Raw genomic sequence first — 19,705 nt, forward strand, 5'->3', positions numbered from 1 at the left:
CAGCAGGTGTGACATCAGTCAAATACTTTCTGTACCAGCACTGCTTAAAAAATATATCGTATTCCGTGCTGGTCTAAGCTGGTGTTTGCCAGTCTAGTGCTGGATGACCAGCACACCAGCATTTGAAGCACAACAAATGCTGGTCTTGCTGGTGACCAGACATGCTGGTTTGTGCTGTTTTTTCTAGCAGGAACAGTAAAAATGTTACCTATTGTATCTTTAATGCAGCAAAAGAAACAACGTGTATATTTGACCTATTTTGGTTAACGTCCTATCAAGTTGTCTTGCGGTACAATTACCAGGCCCCGGTGTATACAAACGTGTCAGAACTGCTGAAATAATACAAAAAAGGAGAAAATTTTGTCGTTTTTCACGTGATTTTTTTCTTCTCAAGCGGAGTGCAGAGCGACCAGCTTGTTTGGCGCATGCGCACTCCCTCCTCCTCCCGCCCGGTCTGCGCTGCCTGCGCCGCCTGCGCCCAACAACTTAGTCCCTCATTAAGCCCCCCCAAATACAGCCAGTGTTACAAATAGTCCCTTTTCCACATGAGGCATGGCGGGTATATTCGGAAAGATTTTAATCGGCATTTACGTGGAAATCAAGCGAAGCGACGGTAAGTGTCAGCGCTGAGTGCAGCAGTGAGGATGCGGCTCGGAGCTCCAGCAGCTTTGTTGCCCGGTAACTGCGGCCTCAGTGGATGGGCTTAGCACGCTAGCTAGCTAAATTTAGCAAATAAAACGACACGCTGGCGTTAATGCGAGCGAAGTGACCTACAAGATACGAAACTAAACCTTAATTATAGCTCGCATCCCCATGTGCTTTGCTTTGCGCATGTCTTAATGCACTTGCCGGCCAACCTGTCTTTGCTGCATCGTGCTAGTCCGTTAGCATAGTCCCCGAAAACGCCCATCGTCTGAAACAAATGGCTTAATAACTGTCTAACGGGCGGATAGCAATAAGGACAAGAATGCGTTTTAAAGGTGTTAATTAACTTAATGGTTATAGTTTTAGTGAAAGCTAACGTGTTGTGTCTGTGTTGCCTCCAGTGTCCGCCCTTGAATGAGCTGACTGGTGTGCCAGTATGGGACGAAGCTTAAGTCAGCTTCTTATACGCCAGCATCTTGTTCGAATTTTCACGTTCCACCTTAAATAGTGCAGCAGAATGTAACTGCTGCACTATTTAAGGTGGAACGGGAAAATTCGAACAAGAAGCTGGCGAAAAGGAAGCCAACCTTAGCATCGTCAGTATGGGTGATGCAGCTCGTAGCAGATGCAGGAATGGACATGTGCAACACAGAACAGCCTGTGCGGTCAAGCGTCTAAATAATAGTTGTTTTTGTTTGTAAACTGCACAAAATATAGTCTGTGCAGCATCGATGGCTAGCAGATAATGAACATTTTTACTGGTTCACTAGTATGGGCGTCATTTACTCAACATATTGTAAGACATACTGAGAAAAAAGTTTTTCTTTTGGAAAACCTTTGACCAAGGTTATAAGTTACTCCTTATATGAGATGTTTTCTCCTTTTTAGCCTGGACATGTCCAACTTCCAGTAGAGAAATTTACCGGTTTATGCTTGTATACTTTATCAGTATTGCAGAAATAAACTTGTAGTGGTCAGTCTTTAGGCCTAGCTGAAATTTGCCCCAAGCCTTTTCAGCCATGACCCTTCATTTGGCTCAGAGAAAATAGCATTCCACTTGGGAATGCACAATGATATCTGTGTCTGTATCTGTGTGTTAAAAGATGATTGTTTAAACATTTTTGGCATACAGATGTTTACATTAAACTTATATTTCATCATTAGATATTTCAGCATTCAATAATTTAATGATGTATTGTACCCCACAAGAGCCAAACATTCACATGACGCTGGGTGACTGAGCTAAAATATCTACATTCAGTTCATTTTCTTGTATTTGTAACCTTGTATAAATAAATACATATTACATTTCTCTGTATTGCTAATCCGGATATAGCTGTTTATATATTGGCATTGGTAGACGTATACATATATCATACTGTATCAGCATTGGTAGACTTATACGTGGAAATATATGAAATATTGTCATTAGCCTGCGATTCCCATGTGCCCATCCTTAAATTTTACGTCTTTCATTTGTAGCTGTTGTTGATTTGGTCAGGGAAGCTTCCAGTACTTCTCCTAAAAGTAATTCTCTTGGTGTTTTCTTAAGTTCCTAAATGTGACAGTCTGCCTCAATCTACATCAGCCTGTTATTAATCCTCACAGTTCAAAGGTGTCTTGAGATCCACTCGGTTATCCTACCTCATTTTAGTTACTTTATTTTGGCAGTCTAATCTGATCATTCTGCATTAGCCAGCTGCCAGCTCATCTGAACACTTGCCTTGGGTTATTCTCTCTGTGACTGCTCTATGACCAGCCATGTCAGGCTGAATTTTCATGTGTAGTGAACCATAGGAAATAATCCTATTCAGTGATAAGGGCCACATATACGATGGGCTGGACTTTAATCCTAGGTGCCTGTAATTGTGTTTATTTAAACTGACATACTTCCAATGTGACATTTATGTTAATTTCTTCCACTTTCTGTCAGTATTTAGAGTTAAGTGTTGAAACATTGAGAAATGTGTACCAGAGGTACAAGAAAATATGGTCAAAATACAGACATGGTTTTCAATAACTTTTGGATTAGGCTCCTGCATTGAAAGTATGTGCAAAATAATGAGAATATGTACATGTCTGTGGGTTACAGTAGGAGCTTAGTAGAGCCTCAGTGTCAGAGCATTGGTAAATAGATGTTTCAGTATTTCTGTGCACTTCCATCAGTCGTCCAGTGTAGATTGTCTCAGTATAACTGTACACCCATAATAAGTCACTAGACAAACATTTTCTGTGAAATGAATGAGTGAAAATTTAGTTTTCCTTTTGAATGTAGGGACATGTATTGGGGGAAAAAGGGGGAAGAAACGTCCCAAAAGAACATTACCCATGTAATATAACTGCATAATTGCATGAGGTTTGTGTGTATAGAATGATGCCTAAACCAGACCAATAATGATTTAAACAAATCAACAGCATTCAGTATTAAATTGCTTATGTTTATTGCACATGACAAAACCAGTCAGGTGTGGATGTAGCTCTGCCTAGCTTTAAAACTTGTATTCAAACACCCGGCCAAAAATGTTGCCAAATTCTATCTCACGATTGCTATAAATAGCATGTAATACTAATGTCCACTTTGCCCTTTGGTTGCCCCTGGTTGGGCTTCTTTTTTTAGACCCAAAAGGTTTAACTTTACATTTTCATATAAAATTTATGTCAAATGTATTTTGTACAACTTACTATAATTAAATAGAGCACTATAATCCAATGAGATCACAAGTTTTTGGGGTAACAAATTCCAGCATGTGGTTAAAAATTATGTTAAACTTAGTTAAAGTATAGCCATTAAGTAAATTTGTTGATTAGATTTGGCCTCATCATTTGAACAGGAAAGAAAATAAGTGTGTCAGGGACATCAACCCAATGTTGGGCTAATATATATTAAAAAAAAATGTTGAACCCAACAATAGCCTTAAGTTTCAGAATGGGTCTTATTTTCCCTACTGTTTTTGAGACCACAAATACTTTTCCTCTGCAGAGGAAACATGCAACAAATGGCTTAATAACTGGCTGTCATGCAGATGGCAGCAGTGACATAATTGCATGGGGTAGCATTAAGCTAGCAAACACTGTAGTGTGCACCTGCTTCCATTGCTTCGGTATCCACCCATGGCATAGACTAGCTGGTGATGTTAAATATAACAGGATCTTTTGTAGCATAGTACGGCCTGTATGGTTAAGCACAGCTTAATTAATACATTAATATATGTGATAAAAAATAAAAAAAAAACATTTGCGCCAGCACTGATAGCCAGTGGCTAACGGATATTTATACTAGGGCTGCATGATATACAGAAAGTGCCATATTGTGATTCTTTTGCTACATATTCTAATTGACATACATTCTATGACATATTAAAAACACATTGGTGAACCTTTGGTCAGGATTCTCACAGCACACATTAAAAAGTGTAGTGTAAAACTAGTATTTTAATACCAATCAACAAATTATAAATTATGCAGCCCCTGGTGTCATTTACGTATGATTTATTATTGTTACTTGTAACAAGTGAATGCTGAACTACAAATTTACATATTTACAGGTTTATTAGTTAATGCTTGTACATATCTATGGGCATTGCAGTAATGTTGCACTTGACATTTTAGGTACAGTTCAAATAAAGCCTTTCCAACTGCAACCCTATGTTTGGCTGAGAGAAGATGGATCAGCAGAAGGGCTCAACACATCAACATTAGTTGATCATTCCTGTGCATTTCTTTTGATATGTATATTTTTGGTTGTGATTGGGATAATTCCAAGTACTTCTCAGACATATAATTCTTTTTGATCTTTGTAATATTGGTTTTACATCTCAAAGCATACCATCTTATGTTCCCTTTTCACGGTACACGCATTGCCAAGTCTAGTTTGTTTCCATTTCCTTTTAGGTTAGGTTTTTTAGATTTCAGACCAGGTTGTCCACAAAATGAACACTTTTACGTAGTTATTTTACTCTGGTTGACATGTCTATCTTGAGATATCCAGCCAAATTTCTGTTGTCTGATTTCATTGCAGGGCGAATACACCAAGCCATGGTCACGTCGCTTAATGAGGACAATGAAAGTGTCACTGTGGAGTGGATAGAAAATGGAGACACAAAAGGCAAAGAGGTAGAGCCCTTGTTTACATCTCCTTTGCCTCAATCCTTATCTCTTTTCCCTGAAGAAGAGGGCTGCAACAGGTGCTGTTGACGGCAGTATCATAACAGTATGAATGTCTCACTGGCCAAAAAGTCATGATTTATGCTGCAGGTTTGTGTGTTGACACCAGAGCTGTATGGTTTTGAACTTGCAAGTTGACTATTACCTCTTTTGGTGCTTTACACTGGCACTTTTACTTCATTTCAGTTAATGTGTCGGATAAGGAGACACAAAACAGTTTTTGTATCTTTGTCTTAAATAATGTCCTGGTCCCTCAGTTCAGTTTAAAGAAGGAAACTGGCAAGCCAATGCAGTGTAATGTAAAATTGAGATATGTTGATGTTTTGCCATATCTGTCTTGTTTTCCAGTAGCTTTTTAACAACTCTACTGGATCTACTGTGCCAACAAGCATAGTGTGGGTGAATAACCATTCTGGACATTTTATTTGTTTTGCCTATACAGATTGACTTGGAGAGCATTTTTGCACTAAATCCAGATCTTGCACCAGAGGAAGAGATTGCACAAAGTCCAGAAACTCCTCCTCCTGCCTTGTCAAGTTCTGTAAAAGTTAACAAGATCCCCACCAATAAGGTTTGTTACTAAGCTTGCACTGCATAATAAGATGTTATCTGAATACATGTGCATGTAACTTATTATAATGGAATTTATTCTACTTTATGGAATTTATTAACTTTAGCACAAAGACAGGATTTTACACTTATATACTAATTTAAGTGAATAAATTCTCCTACTGTTCATTTTTGCATGCTTTGATGCATAATGGACTTCTTATATTGTGCCTGAATGCTGGATTTTTTCATTTGTTGTGCCTAGAATCGTCGGACAATAGCGCCACCTAAGAATGAAACACCAGCAAGGGATAACAGAGGTAAACCAAATATGCCAGTTTAGTTCACACTGAATGGTTTAAAACCATGATATCCTCATGCCTTTGCACCCAAAACAAATATTTATCTTTACTTTTCGATTCTGAAACATATTGTTTGTACTTGGTGTCACTGTAATTCTCCTAAACACTATACTGTAATGATTTTGAAACACACTCTTGGAAACCCACCATTTAATAATCATTCCCTTTGAGGTTTATTTATCAACAGAAATGAACAGAAGATCTTAGAATATTTAAGTTGGCATTTAGGTATTAAAACCCCTTAGGTATTGCATGTAATACAGTAAGGTCATACAGTCAGATTCACTTAGAACCAAGGTGTTACACCCTATAAAAATATATAAGGTAAGCTTAGAGGGAAAAAAAGCTTCTCAGGGTAGAACATTTGCAAAGTGGTCTTGGCTACAGTAGCTGATTCGATGTCTAGATACTAATGACTGTGCATAAATGAACTTGACTCAGAGGGTGTTTAGTTAAGGAGCATCCAAATGGTTGTCTTAGGCTTTTCATTGGAAATAAAAATAATTAACAGGTAAATAGTAGATAATAATAGATATTAGAAGGTATTTGGATTGAGTAATAAGTAATTGTAATGGTGTATTGCAACAACTTATTATTGCATTGTTTTAAGCACCATGATTCTGTTTTGTAGACTGTTCTGAATTCTGTAACACTTGGTGTCTTTGATTAGTTGTAGGTACTACAAGAGCAAGGCCCAGCCAGCAGACAGAACAGGCTCCAGCCGCTCCAGCCCCTCCTCCCATCCAGCACCAGACCCTGCAACAGCAGCAGAATGGTACAACAGCACAGTTCATATCAGAATGACACAGCACAGAACAGCATTGAGCATCACAGCAGAAGAGTGCCTAGTATACAGTACAGCATTGCATTGCATTGCATACTTGCATACAACACAGAATGATCAGGTCAAACAACAATATAACATGAAAGAGCTCAACAGAACCAAGTGTGGGTGATATGAGAACAAATAACATCATGACACTGGATAACATCTTAGTACTTATACATAATGTTTAGTTTTAATGATGTTTAGTTTTTAGTTTGTTTGTAAGTAAGTACTGCTTGCAGTAGTGCTGCTTTTCAAAAAAAGCTTTAAAATAGTACAATGCATTTTTCATGCAATGTTTGCAAAAAAATACAAACAGGAGAAAGAAAATGAAACAATTAGTACAAATACAAAAGTTTGGGCACCCCTGGCCACATGCCATATTTTATTGTAATTTTAAGTAAATATTCAAAAGTAATTATTTTTCTGCTAATGTTAATGCACAGTCACTATACATTTGATTAACATAAAAATAGAAAGTGATGGATCTTAATTAACCTGTTAGGCTGATATCAAATGATTGGTATAGTGTAGTGCAGTGGTCTCCATCCCTCGTCCTGAGATCTGCTTTCTTACAGAGTTTAGTGTGAACCTGTATCTAATATTCTGACCCTGAACTCTGTTGCATCTGATACAGCCAATCAGGGACTTCTGGAGAAGTTAATTAGTTGGAGCAAATGTGGCAGATGGTAGTTAGAACCAGGGTTAGGGTTATTGAGCACTGGTGTAGTGAATAGAACCTCCCCGATCCCTAGCGTATGCTGTATCAGTAAGAGCCACTGAGCAAGAATCCAAACACTACTACCGTCAAGCGTCTGCCAAATACCATATGTAATCAGTTTTTTAAAATATCAGTGCTTCCACCTTGCAATTTCCACTGTCCAAGATGTTATTAAGAAGTACAGTACAGTGCAATACAAGGAAAGGCAAAACAAAGAACCCGGGCAAGCTTTAACTGACCCAGGAGTGGTGGTGAGAATTTGCACAAACATGATTTGCATAGAAGAGCAACCTCATCACAGAAGTCAGCATCTGGACTAACGTCTTAGTATAGTGTTGATAATTTGGCACTTTCCACGATTAGTATTTTAATTTACGGTAATTAAATATGAAGTAACTAAAATCAACAGGATTAACATTTATAGAAAATACTTTGATACAAATGTCGTATTTACTTCTTTTCACGTGAAAGGTCAACAAAATACAAAATGTACAGAACTCCCCAAACAATATAACTAATTGATAACCAATCAGATACTTGATACTTCATTTTGCAGTTACCCAGATGTATAGCCAGCCATTATGTTTTCTGATTTAGTCTTTTTTTTTTTTCTTGGCATGTTTAAGGCTATTATGAGAAGAGGAGTTTGTGATCTCTTGAGTGTTAGAGTATATCAATCTCACAAAAGACTTGTAAAACAAAAGTGGAGTGGAGAGCTGTCAAAGGTTTGAACAATGCTAGTGTGTCTATCGAGAAAAACAAAAGAGGCATTTAGAGTTGTTTTCCAGACACCTCCGAGATGTTCCCTCTTGTCGCCATTGTTCGTCATGCAGTCCTCCTAGTGACCCTGGTCAGTACCTCATGCGTCACAATTTGATGTGTGAGTTTCATTTAGCCTAAAAATGCCTTTATGTCCTAAAAATGTCTTTGTTGCGTGAGACATTGATATTCTGTTTCATATGTCCAAGAAGGTGATGTGTTGTTATGTGCATGCAGCTCGCAGGAAGTCAAACTGTGTGAAGGAGGTGGAGAAACTGCAGGAGAAGCGAGAGAGGAGGCGCCTGCAGCAACAGGAACTGAGGGAGAAGAGAGCGCAGGTACAGGAAGAGAGCACCAGCCTGTTTGCTTACTATGTAGTGGAAAAGTTCACAATCATCCTCCAAACAAGAAGTATTCGCTTACATTAAATTTATTGTGTACAAAGGTCTGGATAAACAAACTAACATAAGTGAATGACAGCAGTTTTTAACGTTTAACTATTAATGATTGGTTCAAGCAACTAATAAAATAAGACATCAAATATACTTTGATGAACATAGTTTTATTTTGGATGTATTTTATTAATCTATTGAGCATTTTTAAATTGAATGGCTATTAACTGTTTGGTAAAATATTAAGTTTTGAAAAACTTTAAAATATTTTTGAAAGTGTTTGTCCCCAGAACGCAAAATAAACATAACCAACAGAAGGGAAAATACATTTTATTAATTACAAATAAAATTCAGTTAAAATAAAGAAAAATAAATGCTATTCTTAATGAGAATTTTATGTTCTTGGTTTTTTTTTATGTGTCTTCAGAACAGGTTCATTAATCGGCCTTGCTACAAATTGTGTGGTTCAGTCTGCTGAAACACTTTGCTGGGTCTGGATCTAGACAGTGGTCTGCCAGTTGACTGTGCCTACTCAAACCCAAAGTACATATGATTGATAGAAAGTCCACTGTTAAGCTTTGTAAGCAGAGCTTCAACATGCTTAGTTGTTTGGCTTATAATGAGAGCAAAAATATAGGCTTCAGTTTGGACTAATAGAATTCTGTTATTAGTGGGGAACCTTTCCTTTAGACCCCTTTTTGGCAATCACTGCAAGTTTTTCTTTGTGGGTACTGCAACAGAGACAGAAATACACAAAGGTTGCACGTATTACATGTTCACCATGCTCTGTGGTACTACATTCTTAATGACTCATCTTGGAGTGGCCTTGGCACTGTTTTGTCTGTTCCTAATTTGGTCTTTAAAGTGCTTTTTTAAAAAACATAAGTGATGTGTTTTATTTTCCATACAGGATGTCGATGCCACAACCCCTAATTATGAAATTATGTGCATGATCCGGGACTTCAGAGCAAGTCTTGACTACAGGCCACTGACAACTGCTGATCTGGTAAAAATTTCGGTCTTTCCCAAAACACTTGTGTCAATATACAGTACCATGTGTGAAATATGAATCTTTTTATTTTAGTTAGTTTACTAATAATAATATGTGCAGTGAGGGGACATGTATTCTGACAGTTGTTTTTATTTAATGTTGTTCCATTGCATATATCCATTTTAGATTTACACATAAAATTTACACATACACTTTGTACTTGTATGAATGAAAAAGTATGTATTGTAGTGTCGGTGCCATTTTCTCGTCAGGAAAATGCTCTTTATTAAAACAGCAGAGAGGGGAACTATTTATGCAAGGAGGAAGGTCACCAACCAAAAACACTATCCAAACAGGGTAAACACTTCAGACACACTGATGAAGCTGAAAAGTACACAATTAAATACAGCCAACATGTTCTCACACACAAGCAGCGACATTTTACACCTTAAATTTAACTAAATACATGCTGCGGTAAGGTGCATGGCTTTTTGGGAGTCCTCTACGTGCTCCGCTAAGCTCTCTTAATTGGCCCAAACCTTAAGTCCAATGGTGGTGCCACAGTATTCATAAGTAAGGACACATTTAAAAAAATTGATAGGGAAAAAAGTTTTCAGACATCACAAATAAAGAACATTAGTACTTTGGTACAAAGTGATTGTTGACAGTTATGGCTTTGTGATATCTGCAGTAAGAAGAAATTAGCTTGTTGTAGCATTATGGTTTGATTTTGGCACATTATTCTTGGCAAACTGTCTTACATTCCTCAAGGTTACAAGGGTTCCTTTGATAGACTTGCAATTCAAAATCAGTCTTGAATTTTAAATAGGATTCATGGGATTGCATATTATTGAACCAATTGTACTGACAAGGATGTTTAAAGACTGCAGTGTCATCTTTGAAAACAGAACGCTCATTCACCATGATTGCTATTTGTTGCATGGAATCTTCCCAACCAATGGTATGATAACAGGTTTTTGCAGCATTAATTTCTAAAACTTGTATAAAACTGTGTTTGAATACCTTTTGCTTTTGACTACATAATTTTTAGTTCATATTTGTAAGTACAACATCAAAAGACATTATGCTTGTAAATCTGAATTGGATATGTGTACTGGAAGTATATTTAATAACAAAATAAGAAAATAAATAACATAATAATAAAAACAAAAGAATCTGAATACTTGTTTCCCATTGCTGTAATTGCCAAGCACTGTTTGTTTATTTGTAAAGTAACTGATGTTTGTGCCTTTTTCCAGATTGAGGAGCACAGAATATGTGTATGTGTGAGGGCACGGCCACTGAACAAGAAAGGTAAGTCCTGAAAATTTAAAGTTGCTCAATTAAGCATTTTGATTTTATCGCATGAATGAAGTGCTGACCACTGTTTTTAAAAGATCCAATAATCCATTGTAAATCCTCTGTTACAGAACTGTCCATGAAGGACTTGGATGTCATTACCATCCCTAGTAAAGACGTGGTCATGGTCCATGAACCCAAACAAAAAGTGGACTTAACAAGATACCTAGAAAACCAGACATTTCGCTTTGATTATGCTTTTGATGATACAACCACAAACGAAATGGTTTACAGGTCAGACTTTTCTTTCTACCCCCAAAAAAGCTGACTAAAAGACGTGGCATTTTTTTTGCAAGAGTTTTGTTTGATCTTTCAGGTTTACGGCCCGGCCTCTTGTAGAGACCATATTTGAGAGAGGAATGGCTACATGCTTTGCTTATGGACAAACGGGAAGCGGCAAAACTCATGTAAGCTTCATTGTTAAACTTAGTAACAACAAGCACTTCAGAGGCTTTAACAGAAAAGAATACATTTTCTCTAAGGACCATTAACCCAAGCCGAACATTCTAATCCACTTTTCTCTGTTCCAGACAATGGGTGGGGATTTTTCAGGCAAAAACCAGGACTGCTCCAAAGGGATCTATGCTTTGGCAGGTTGTATGGGGCCTATGGCTCTCATTTTTTTTTATCATGTTTTACTCATATTAAAAGCTGTCCCTTACTTTAATCTAACTGTATTTCTTTACAGCACGAGACGTTTTTCTAATGCTGAAGAAACCAAACTATAAGAAGTTAGACCTCCAAGTGTATGCTACCTTCTTTGAAATTTACAGTGGGAAGGCAAGTAGTCGCTTCAGACTTCCTCCAAATATTATTTCATAAGATTTTATCATTGCATTATTCATACATGTGGGTTGATTGAAGGAGATCACCAAAACCTGAACTGGCAAAGGTAAAACATCAAGCACACTTGACTTATCCCTATGTATGTATGCAGGTTTTTGACCTTCTCAACAGAAAGGCGAAGCTGCGAGTTCTGGAGGATGGTAAGCAGCAGGTGCAGGTTGTAGGACTACAGGAGCGTGAGGTCAAATGCACTGAGGATGTCCTTAAGCTCATAGAAGTTGGAAACAGCTGCAGGTAAAAAAAATAATAATAATTTTTCACATAGTGCCAAATGTAGTAGGTCAGTGTTTGCTTGTTCCATTATTTGCTTCTTTAGTTTTGCATTAAACTTACAAGTCAAATGTTGCTACATTAGGCTTCATTAGCCTTGTAGGTGCAGTGTAAAGCTAAGGCTGGAGTTACAGTGTAGTTGCTTGAAACCTACATAACACTGAATTGCTCAAGTTGCATAATGTGAAGCATACTGCATGTCAGCTGCAACAGTTGCAACCATTTCAACTTGGCAGCACAAGGTTCATAAAACAGCCAGTCAAAGCACCAATAACAACATTGATTTTGCCTGATAATTGAACAAGAAAACAAAACAGAAGATGGCTTATTAGGCGGATGAAATTGAGACCCCCAACCTGGCTGTCTCAAGGTTGGTAGTTTTTTTTCTTGAGCCATGACAAATATGAGTTTCTCAAAGGTAATGTTTCTGTAACGAGCTCTAGTCAGCAAAGGCTGACAGCTGTTAAAATGGCTACTTGTGCCACCAATTTTTTTTTAGCCTGCTGTTAATATGATTCTCTCTTGATGTCCCCTAATTTTATGCAGAGCTCAGATTCATTTTAGATCTGAAGGATGAAAATTATTACAGAATAGGCAGCTGTGCTTCTAGAACAGTTATAGTGAGAAATCAAGTAGGCTATAACCATAATAGCTACTTAAACATTAACTTTCAGTAGCTTAACATTTAAGCTATTAACAAATAGTTAACAGATTAAAAAGACCTCAAATAAAGAACCCTAGATGGATAGATCAAAGATGGATATATTGATATAGAAAAGAACGGTGAAATATGAAAAATATATACAAAAATAATAAGCATTGAAATTATATAAATAAATATATACACAACACGCAAGGTATGATATAATTTATATAATTTTTGCTTGTTCGTGTATCCATCAAGTTACATGGAAACCTCACAACATGCAACTAGTTGCATGAAAGTTTCACTGTGTAAAGCTGACTTAAAAAAAAATAAAAAATCGATAAACAAACTATTATTTTCAGTTTCCCAATCCTGCTCTTGACGCACCCCTATGCTGCACATTTTAGTGTTTTCTCTGGTCTAAAACACATACTTAAAACCAGGAGGAGCTTAACTGATAAGTCATATGTGTTGGAGCAGGGCAGTTTAACAAAATATATGTGCAGGAATTCTCCAGGTCCAGGGGATCTTAATTATCAATAATGCATGTGTAATTTTGTGTGTAATCCCTGCATGCACATAAATGGAATAGAAATAAAAAAGAAAACTGTAATCCCAGGTAGATCTGTTATGAAACGTACTTGTTATGCAAACTCCCACTTATTGTCAACCGTTTCAGCATAACCATGTTTAATAAATGCCAGTTTTCTGTTAGATACTGGGGGGTTCTTACACATGCAGTTGAGAACCACTGTTTTAGGTCCTTTGTTACCTACTGACTTCTTTGTTTAATTCTTTGATTTCTCCTGCAGAACATCTGGTCAGACCTCAGCCAATGCTCACTCCTCACGTAGCCACGCAGTGTTCCAGATCATTCTACGGAGGAGAGGCAAAATGCATGGCAAGTTCTCCCTGATTGACCTCGCGGGCAACGAGAGAGGGGCAGACACGTCCAGCGCTGACCGCCAGACTCGCCTCGAGGGGGCTGAGATCAATAAGAGTTTACTGGCTCTGAAGGTTGGACTACCCGCACACAAACACAGTGTCACCTTGATATTCTGTCTTTTTGATATTCTGTGTGAGTGCTAACACTGTGAACTTTCTCCTTGGCAGGAGTGCATCAGAGCATTGGGTCGCAATAAGCCTCACACTCCCTTCAGAGCTAGTAAGCTTACCCAAGTTCTGCGAGACTCCTTCATTGGAGAGAACTCCAGAACATGCATGGTGAGAGATTTCTCTGTCATTCTAGGTTGGTCTTGCTGAATACACCAGCATTACATGCATATTTTCATTTACCTTGACATTTGCCAAAATACGCTCCCTGGCTAGTTTAGTAGGAACACCTCAGCCTCAGTCTCTAGAATTTTCATTGTCAGATTTGTTCAAGCTATCAAAAGGCTACAGTAAGTCACATAATCACTCTTTACAACAGTGGTAATCAGCCAAGAACAAGAATCTGAGGCTATAGGGGGTACAGGCTCATGAACCCAACCTACAGCGGTTTATGCTGATGGTGATAGTAGTGTAGAGGTGTGGGTAGTGCTTTCTTGGCACACATTCGGCCCCCTAATATCAGTGGAGCATTGTTTTTCATATGGGCAACAGCCCATATGGGTATTGTTGTTGACCTTGTGCATCTCTTTAGGGCCACTATTTATCCATCTACTAATGGCTACTTCCAGCATGATAATGCACTTTGTCATCACAGACTGGTTCCATAATCATGACTGTGAGTTCTCCAGTCACCAGCTCAGATTCCAGTAGAGAATTTCAGGATGTGGTAGAATGGGAGATTCACTGTATGAATGTGCAGCTGACCAATCTGCAGCATTTACGTGATTGTCATGTTATCATGGACCAGAATCTCTACGGAACATTTACAGCACCTTTTTGAACCCATGCCTAACAAATTTAGGTTGTTCTGAGAACAAAATGGGGTCATACCCAGTTTTAGAATTGTGTTTTAGAAAGTGGCCACTGAGTGTACTGGGGGAAAATATTGGCACATCAAACAGTATTGTATCAGGGAAAACTTTACTCACAGCACAGATCCTAGATTAGCACTTCTACTTCAAGAAGTATGAATATTGCTCATTAACTCAAATGTATATATTCAGATATGTGAGTGCACATCCCTAGTCTTTGGTTAACGTTTAAATATTCCTTCAGCAGGTGCCAAATGGCGTCCTTTGTAACAAGGACGATTCTAATATTGAGTAAAGGGGTGAAGGGCTGAAGAGACAGATCTTTGTGATGTCTCCAACCCAAATCAGATAATGCTCAAAGCCCAACTTCATTAATGTGGACTTTGCCGTTGCACTTCATTAACTAAAATAGAAAGGCTTCTGAGAAGGAAGCTCTCCCACATGAGGAAACCTTTTAAGTGATCCTGTTCAGCTTGTCGTTATTGAAATGCAGCATTTCATGCATTGGGATCAATATTAGTCTAATGCGGTTCCCAGCATTAGCCCTAAGTTACAGGAATGGCTAATGACCTAATGATTTTCAGATAATCATTAATAATGCGATTCTGTCCTGTCTACAGATTGCTACTATCTCTCCTGGCATGGCTTCCTGTGAGAACACATTGAATACGTTGAGATATGCCAACAGGTATGTGGCCTGTTAATGCCTACTGAAATCTATCCAGAGCTGATCTTACCTTTAAGTACACAGTCCTTTTTAAGGCTTCTGTGTGTGCAAATCGATTCTAAACCCTGAACCTATTTAGTAATGAGTCTGATTGCTAGGCCCAGTAAAATTGGAGTATATGTTTTTTGGGTGAGAGTGCAGATCTCAGCTTGGCTCCCCATCCAGACACAGTTTAGTAGTCACACTTAGTGTAAGCATTAGAACTTACTTTTATGGGACTTCATAAACTGAATTTGAGAGGGTTTAAGAATTCTTGATTGTATGTAAATATTTAGGGATTTCTTGGCTGCAGTTAATTTCCCCAGTACAAGAGAATGTGTTGTCTTTATTTGTGCTATTTGAGAATTCAGAGTTTGTGTTTTCATCTTGTAACAACTATTTTCTCCCTGGGTACATAGTATGTCATCATGCAGTACATGATATTCTAAACAATTTTGGTTGGAGTACAGTAAACAGTAATGGAACATATTTTATACATGGTGGATGACTAACTGCTAATTAGTTTTTGACTGGACCATTTAATTTGTTCATAAATAAATCAACGTAAACAAAGGCATTCAGAGTGGATTGATGCAAAATAGTTAATTCTACAGAAACTTGCCAAGTCAGAATTGTTCACATTGGTGATAGGAGCCAGACGTCCAAAGCATTTAATGTCTATAAAAGCTACCGCAAATAAAGTTATTACATTAATACATTACACATACATTGCCTGCATAAGGCCTTGTTTTATTATAGTTTTGAGATCAGGTTTTGGCCTTAAACCTTTTTTGGAAAATACATTCATGGCACAGGGGTGCATGCAGGCCATTGGGAGGCAAAATAGGACCCAGAGAAAACTTTACCATTATCATCATTACATATTAAAACTCAGAAGACATGTGTTGGTTCACTGGTCATTTTGGATAGTAAATAAAATGGCTATATTTGCATTGTAGTCATATCGACCCCTGGCTCCTATCACCACCACTGTAAAGAAATCTGAGTTGGCAGGTTTCTCTACAGTGGCGCATGTCTAGTCATACTACTCTAAATCATTTTGTTTACGTCTCAGCAATTGAATTGTGCAGAAATTTAGCAAAATCCCCCTTTAAATGGGTGTGGAATTAGGAATTAAAGATCCATTCCAGCTTTGTGTCCTGTACACCTTTGACTGTGCCATGTTAATGGTGAGGACTGTACTTCTGTACTTCTGCTCACGGGCTCCTTTCTCTGTCCCACCGGCTGTGTGTGCTGACCATGTCAGGGTGAAGGAGTTTGGGATAAGCCCCTCAGACATCCCCTTCTCTCAGGGGGGCAGTGGCCGCTCCGAACTTTCTCCCACCTACGAGTACGATGACTTTGCTTCCTCACCCAGCAGGTCTCCCTTTTTCCACCTCATGCACGCTTCCTTAAACATGCCTCCACTCCTCTGTTCTGTCTTTCTGTTAACATTGACTGTATTGATGAGTTGCTCTCATTTCAGTATGGAAATGCTTTTGTGCACCTTTTTTGTGCAACATTTTTTTTTGTTTTTTGTAATTTTTTTTTTTGTTTTGTTTTTGGTGATTATTATTGTTTTTTTTCCTTTGCTCTCTCACCAGTCAGTATTGCAGTTTTGCATAACCACATTTCAGCATGTTTTAATCATTTATTGTTTGGTAGATTCAAGGTCTGTGTCCCCATGCTTGTGCCTTATAAGCTAACTGAATTCATTCAAACATACACTGTGTGAATGAAGAGCCTACAGTGATGAGTCATGTTATTAACACCTTGTTCCTTTGCAGTGATGATGAGAAGTTGAGTTTCTATCTCTCTGTGTGTGAAGGGTGAAGGAGCTGACCGTTGACCCCAGTGCGGTGATGGAGGGCCGGACAGGAGGCCACCAAATGACTCAGCTAGATGTATTGGAGGCGCAATGGGGAGTGGGAAGCTCTCCTCAGAGAGATGACCTCAAACTGCTCTGTGAACAGAATGTAAGAGAAATGTTTGCCAGGACATGCTGAACATTTCCTTTTAAATACATCTGTTGTCCTGTCCCCCAGCATACTGTGGTGAACACTATAGCTGTAAATATAGTGATATATACTGGAATCGTACTAAACATTGATGCCAACTTGAAATAAATATTAAGGAGGGAGCCCGAAGTCATTGCAAGAAATAAGTGGTCATCATTTTACCTCAAACTCTGAACTCTGAAAATAAGGATAGAGTTAATAGATTGAAAACTTGAGTGACCGTCAGAAAGATCAGTAAGTAGATGAGACTGCAGTATAGCTTTAAAACAAAATAAAAATAAAGGTACACATTTACAAATACAAATTGATTTTCAGTGTTTTATGTGTTAAAAGTCCACTATATAAATTGGTTTGGCTGAGAAGTAGAAGTTCATAGGCAGAACTTGTTCACTGCTGCCCTCCAGCATAACAGGCCCCAAAACCCAAACTGCAACTCTTAGAATTTGTCAGTGTGAATCATTTGAACTTGGGTGCATGTAAAACTTAAGCTACCACTAATAGGTCCACTCAGATGCCTAGTTTTGATCATTGATGATGGTTTTGTTGAAAAACTATAAATAAGAGAGCCATGTACGAGACCAAATGTTTTATTTTCAGTACACTGTTCATTTTTTTCACATTTTTCAATACCGTATTGAAATCATTACACCCTTGAAATAAGATCATCGAGACTTCATCAGCATGGTCTACAAAGTGCGACAGGGCAGAGATTTTAAGTACTTTTAAGGCATAACTACATATAAGTGTAGTTTTCATTATTTTAATTTTCTTGATTTATTGTGCTATAAATATTCACACAATAGAAAAAAAAATATTAAAACCATTAAAGTACAGTACGACTCTGGGAAATTGTAGTTAATATATACAAACAGATGTGTATTTGTGTAGATTGAATACTAAAAGTAAGTTTGTGTAAATAAGTCTTTTGTGGTGTGTGTGTGTGTGTGTGTGTGTGTGTGTGTGTGTGTGTGTGTGTGTGTGTGTGTAGGAGGAGGAGGTTTCGCCTCAGCTCTTTACCTTCCATGAAGCTGTATCTCAGCTGGTGGAGATGGAGGAGCAGGTTCTGGAAGACCACAGAGCTGTGTTTCAGGTACAGTGTTAACATTAGCATGATCCTCTGTATCTTCATTCATAGAATTTTTCTTCACATTTAACACATGGCACCAGCTAAGAGTGAACGTGTGAAGTATTGTACGTAGCTCCACTTTCTTTAAATCAGCTTAATTCATTTTGTTATTTCATGTGGATGCTCTGATGGCTTGTGCTAGTCTCCAAAACAAGGCTCACAAATTGAAAACTCCACACTGAAAAAGTTGCAAGTTATATTTTTAAAATGTATTGTTTGATATGGTTGACTATGCATGTCCTTTGTTTTATTATTCCACTGCAGGAGTCTATACGCTGGCTTGAAGATGAGAAAGTTCTTATAGAGATGACCGAGGAGGTGGACTACGATGTGGATTCGTACGCAACACAGCTCGAGCAAATTTTGGATCAAAAGATTGATGTTTTAACGGAGCTTAGAGGTAACTGAACATTGAATTGAATTTCATGTTTTTGTGCTTGTGTTTCTGTCTGAATTGCATTTTTTGAACCCCCTTAAATCGTCTTGCAGCACTAGATCATAAAGCAGGACTTAAAAGCGAGCCAAAATTGAGGACGGTGCAAGAGGAATGTCCCTTATTTCTCTTATAATTTATTTTTAATATAAACTGAACAGCCTCATAGTTGATGACATTCATTAAATTGAACAAAAACAGCCACTCGATTGAGTATTTTTAGGAGGCCCATGAAACTGCATATCTGCACCATATTTGTTCATTTGATCTCTGGAAAATGTCTTTTTCCCTTTTGAAACAGATAAAGTGAAGGCATTCAGATCTGCTCTTCAGGAGGAGGAACAAGCAAGTAAGCAGATCAACCCCAAGCGGCCACGAGCCCTCTAAAGCTCCCCCCCAATCCTCCTTGATGCCCTCTAACCTCTCAACACTGTTCCCTCAGTACTGCTTCAACATCCAGCCGCTACAAGAGAAATCTACAGTTTTTTAGCTTCACCCTCAACTCCATCTCCATGAGTAACTTTACAATTGGTGTTGTGTCAATTCTTTTTCATTTCCAGGAGGGTTAATAAGCACATTTTGAAGCCTAATTGTATAGTATTAGAATTAATTTCGGTTCACACTAAAATTACTTTTATAATACTCTACAATTTAAAGGGCCATAAGGGTATTAGTAAAGAGAATTTTTGAATTAATGCATGCATATACCAGCCATGATTGTACTTATGCATTCTCCTAGACCTGACCCATTGAGCCTGTAAATATAACGTTTCATTAGATACGGCTGCTCTTGAAATATATACTGACTCCTCGATTTACATGACAGTGGCATTTGATATAGCTGGATACAGCTCTCGGTGGAGAATGGCCTTCAGAAACACTGAAAAATACAGCATAAACTGCATGTTTGCATTGAGGAACATTCAATACTAAACGTTTTACATTTACAAACTCTCTAGTCTTAAAT

General features: G+C 38.0%; 1 protein-coding gene across 2 annotated transcripts; it reads left to right on the forward strand.

Moving 5' to 3' along the window:
- Positions 1–443: 443 nt before the first annotated feature.
- LOC118824939 (kinesin-like protein KIF2A) lies at positions 444–19,365 on the forward strand. Of its 2 annotated transcripts, none has more exons than XM_036595417.1 (21): positions 444–613; positions 4,664–4,758; positions 5,252–5,380; positions 5,624–5,678; positions 6,391–6,495; positions 8,264–8,364; positions 9,329–9,424; positions 10,669–10,723; positions 10,840–11,002; positions 11,085–11,175; positions 11,299–11,362; positions 11,457–11,548; positions 11,706–11,848; positions 13,343–13,547; positions 13,644–13,754; positions 15,076–15,143; positions 16,429–16,542; positions 16,990–17,137; positions 18,168–18,269; positions 18,570–18,705; positions 19,040–19,365. In XM_036595417.1, exons 1-21 carry the CDS (start codon positions 553–555, stop codon positions 19,123–19,125), a joined length of 2,220 nt encoding a protein of 739 aa, XP_036451310.1. In that variant the 5' UTR covers positions 444–552; the 3' UTR covers positions 19,126–19,365. The 2 variants fall into 2 exon arrangements, with proteins under 2 accessions (XP_036451310.1, XP_036451311.1); XM_036595418.1 differs by having other exon boundaries at positions 16,429–16,512.
- Positions 19,366–19,705: the final 340 nt, after the last annotated feature.

This window comes from Colossoma macropomum, unplaced genomic scaffold (assembly GCF_904425465.1).
Source record: "Colossoma macropomum unplaced genomic scaffold, Colossoma_macropomum, whole genome shotgun sequence".
NCBI classification, from domain to species: Eukaryota; Metazoa; Chordata; class Actinopteri; order Characiformes; family Serrasalmidae; genus Colossoma; species Colossoma macropomum.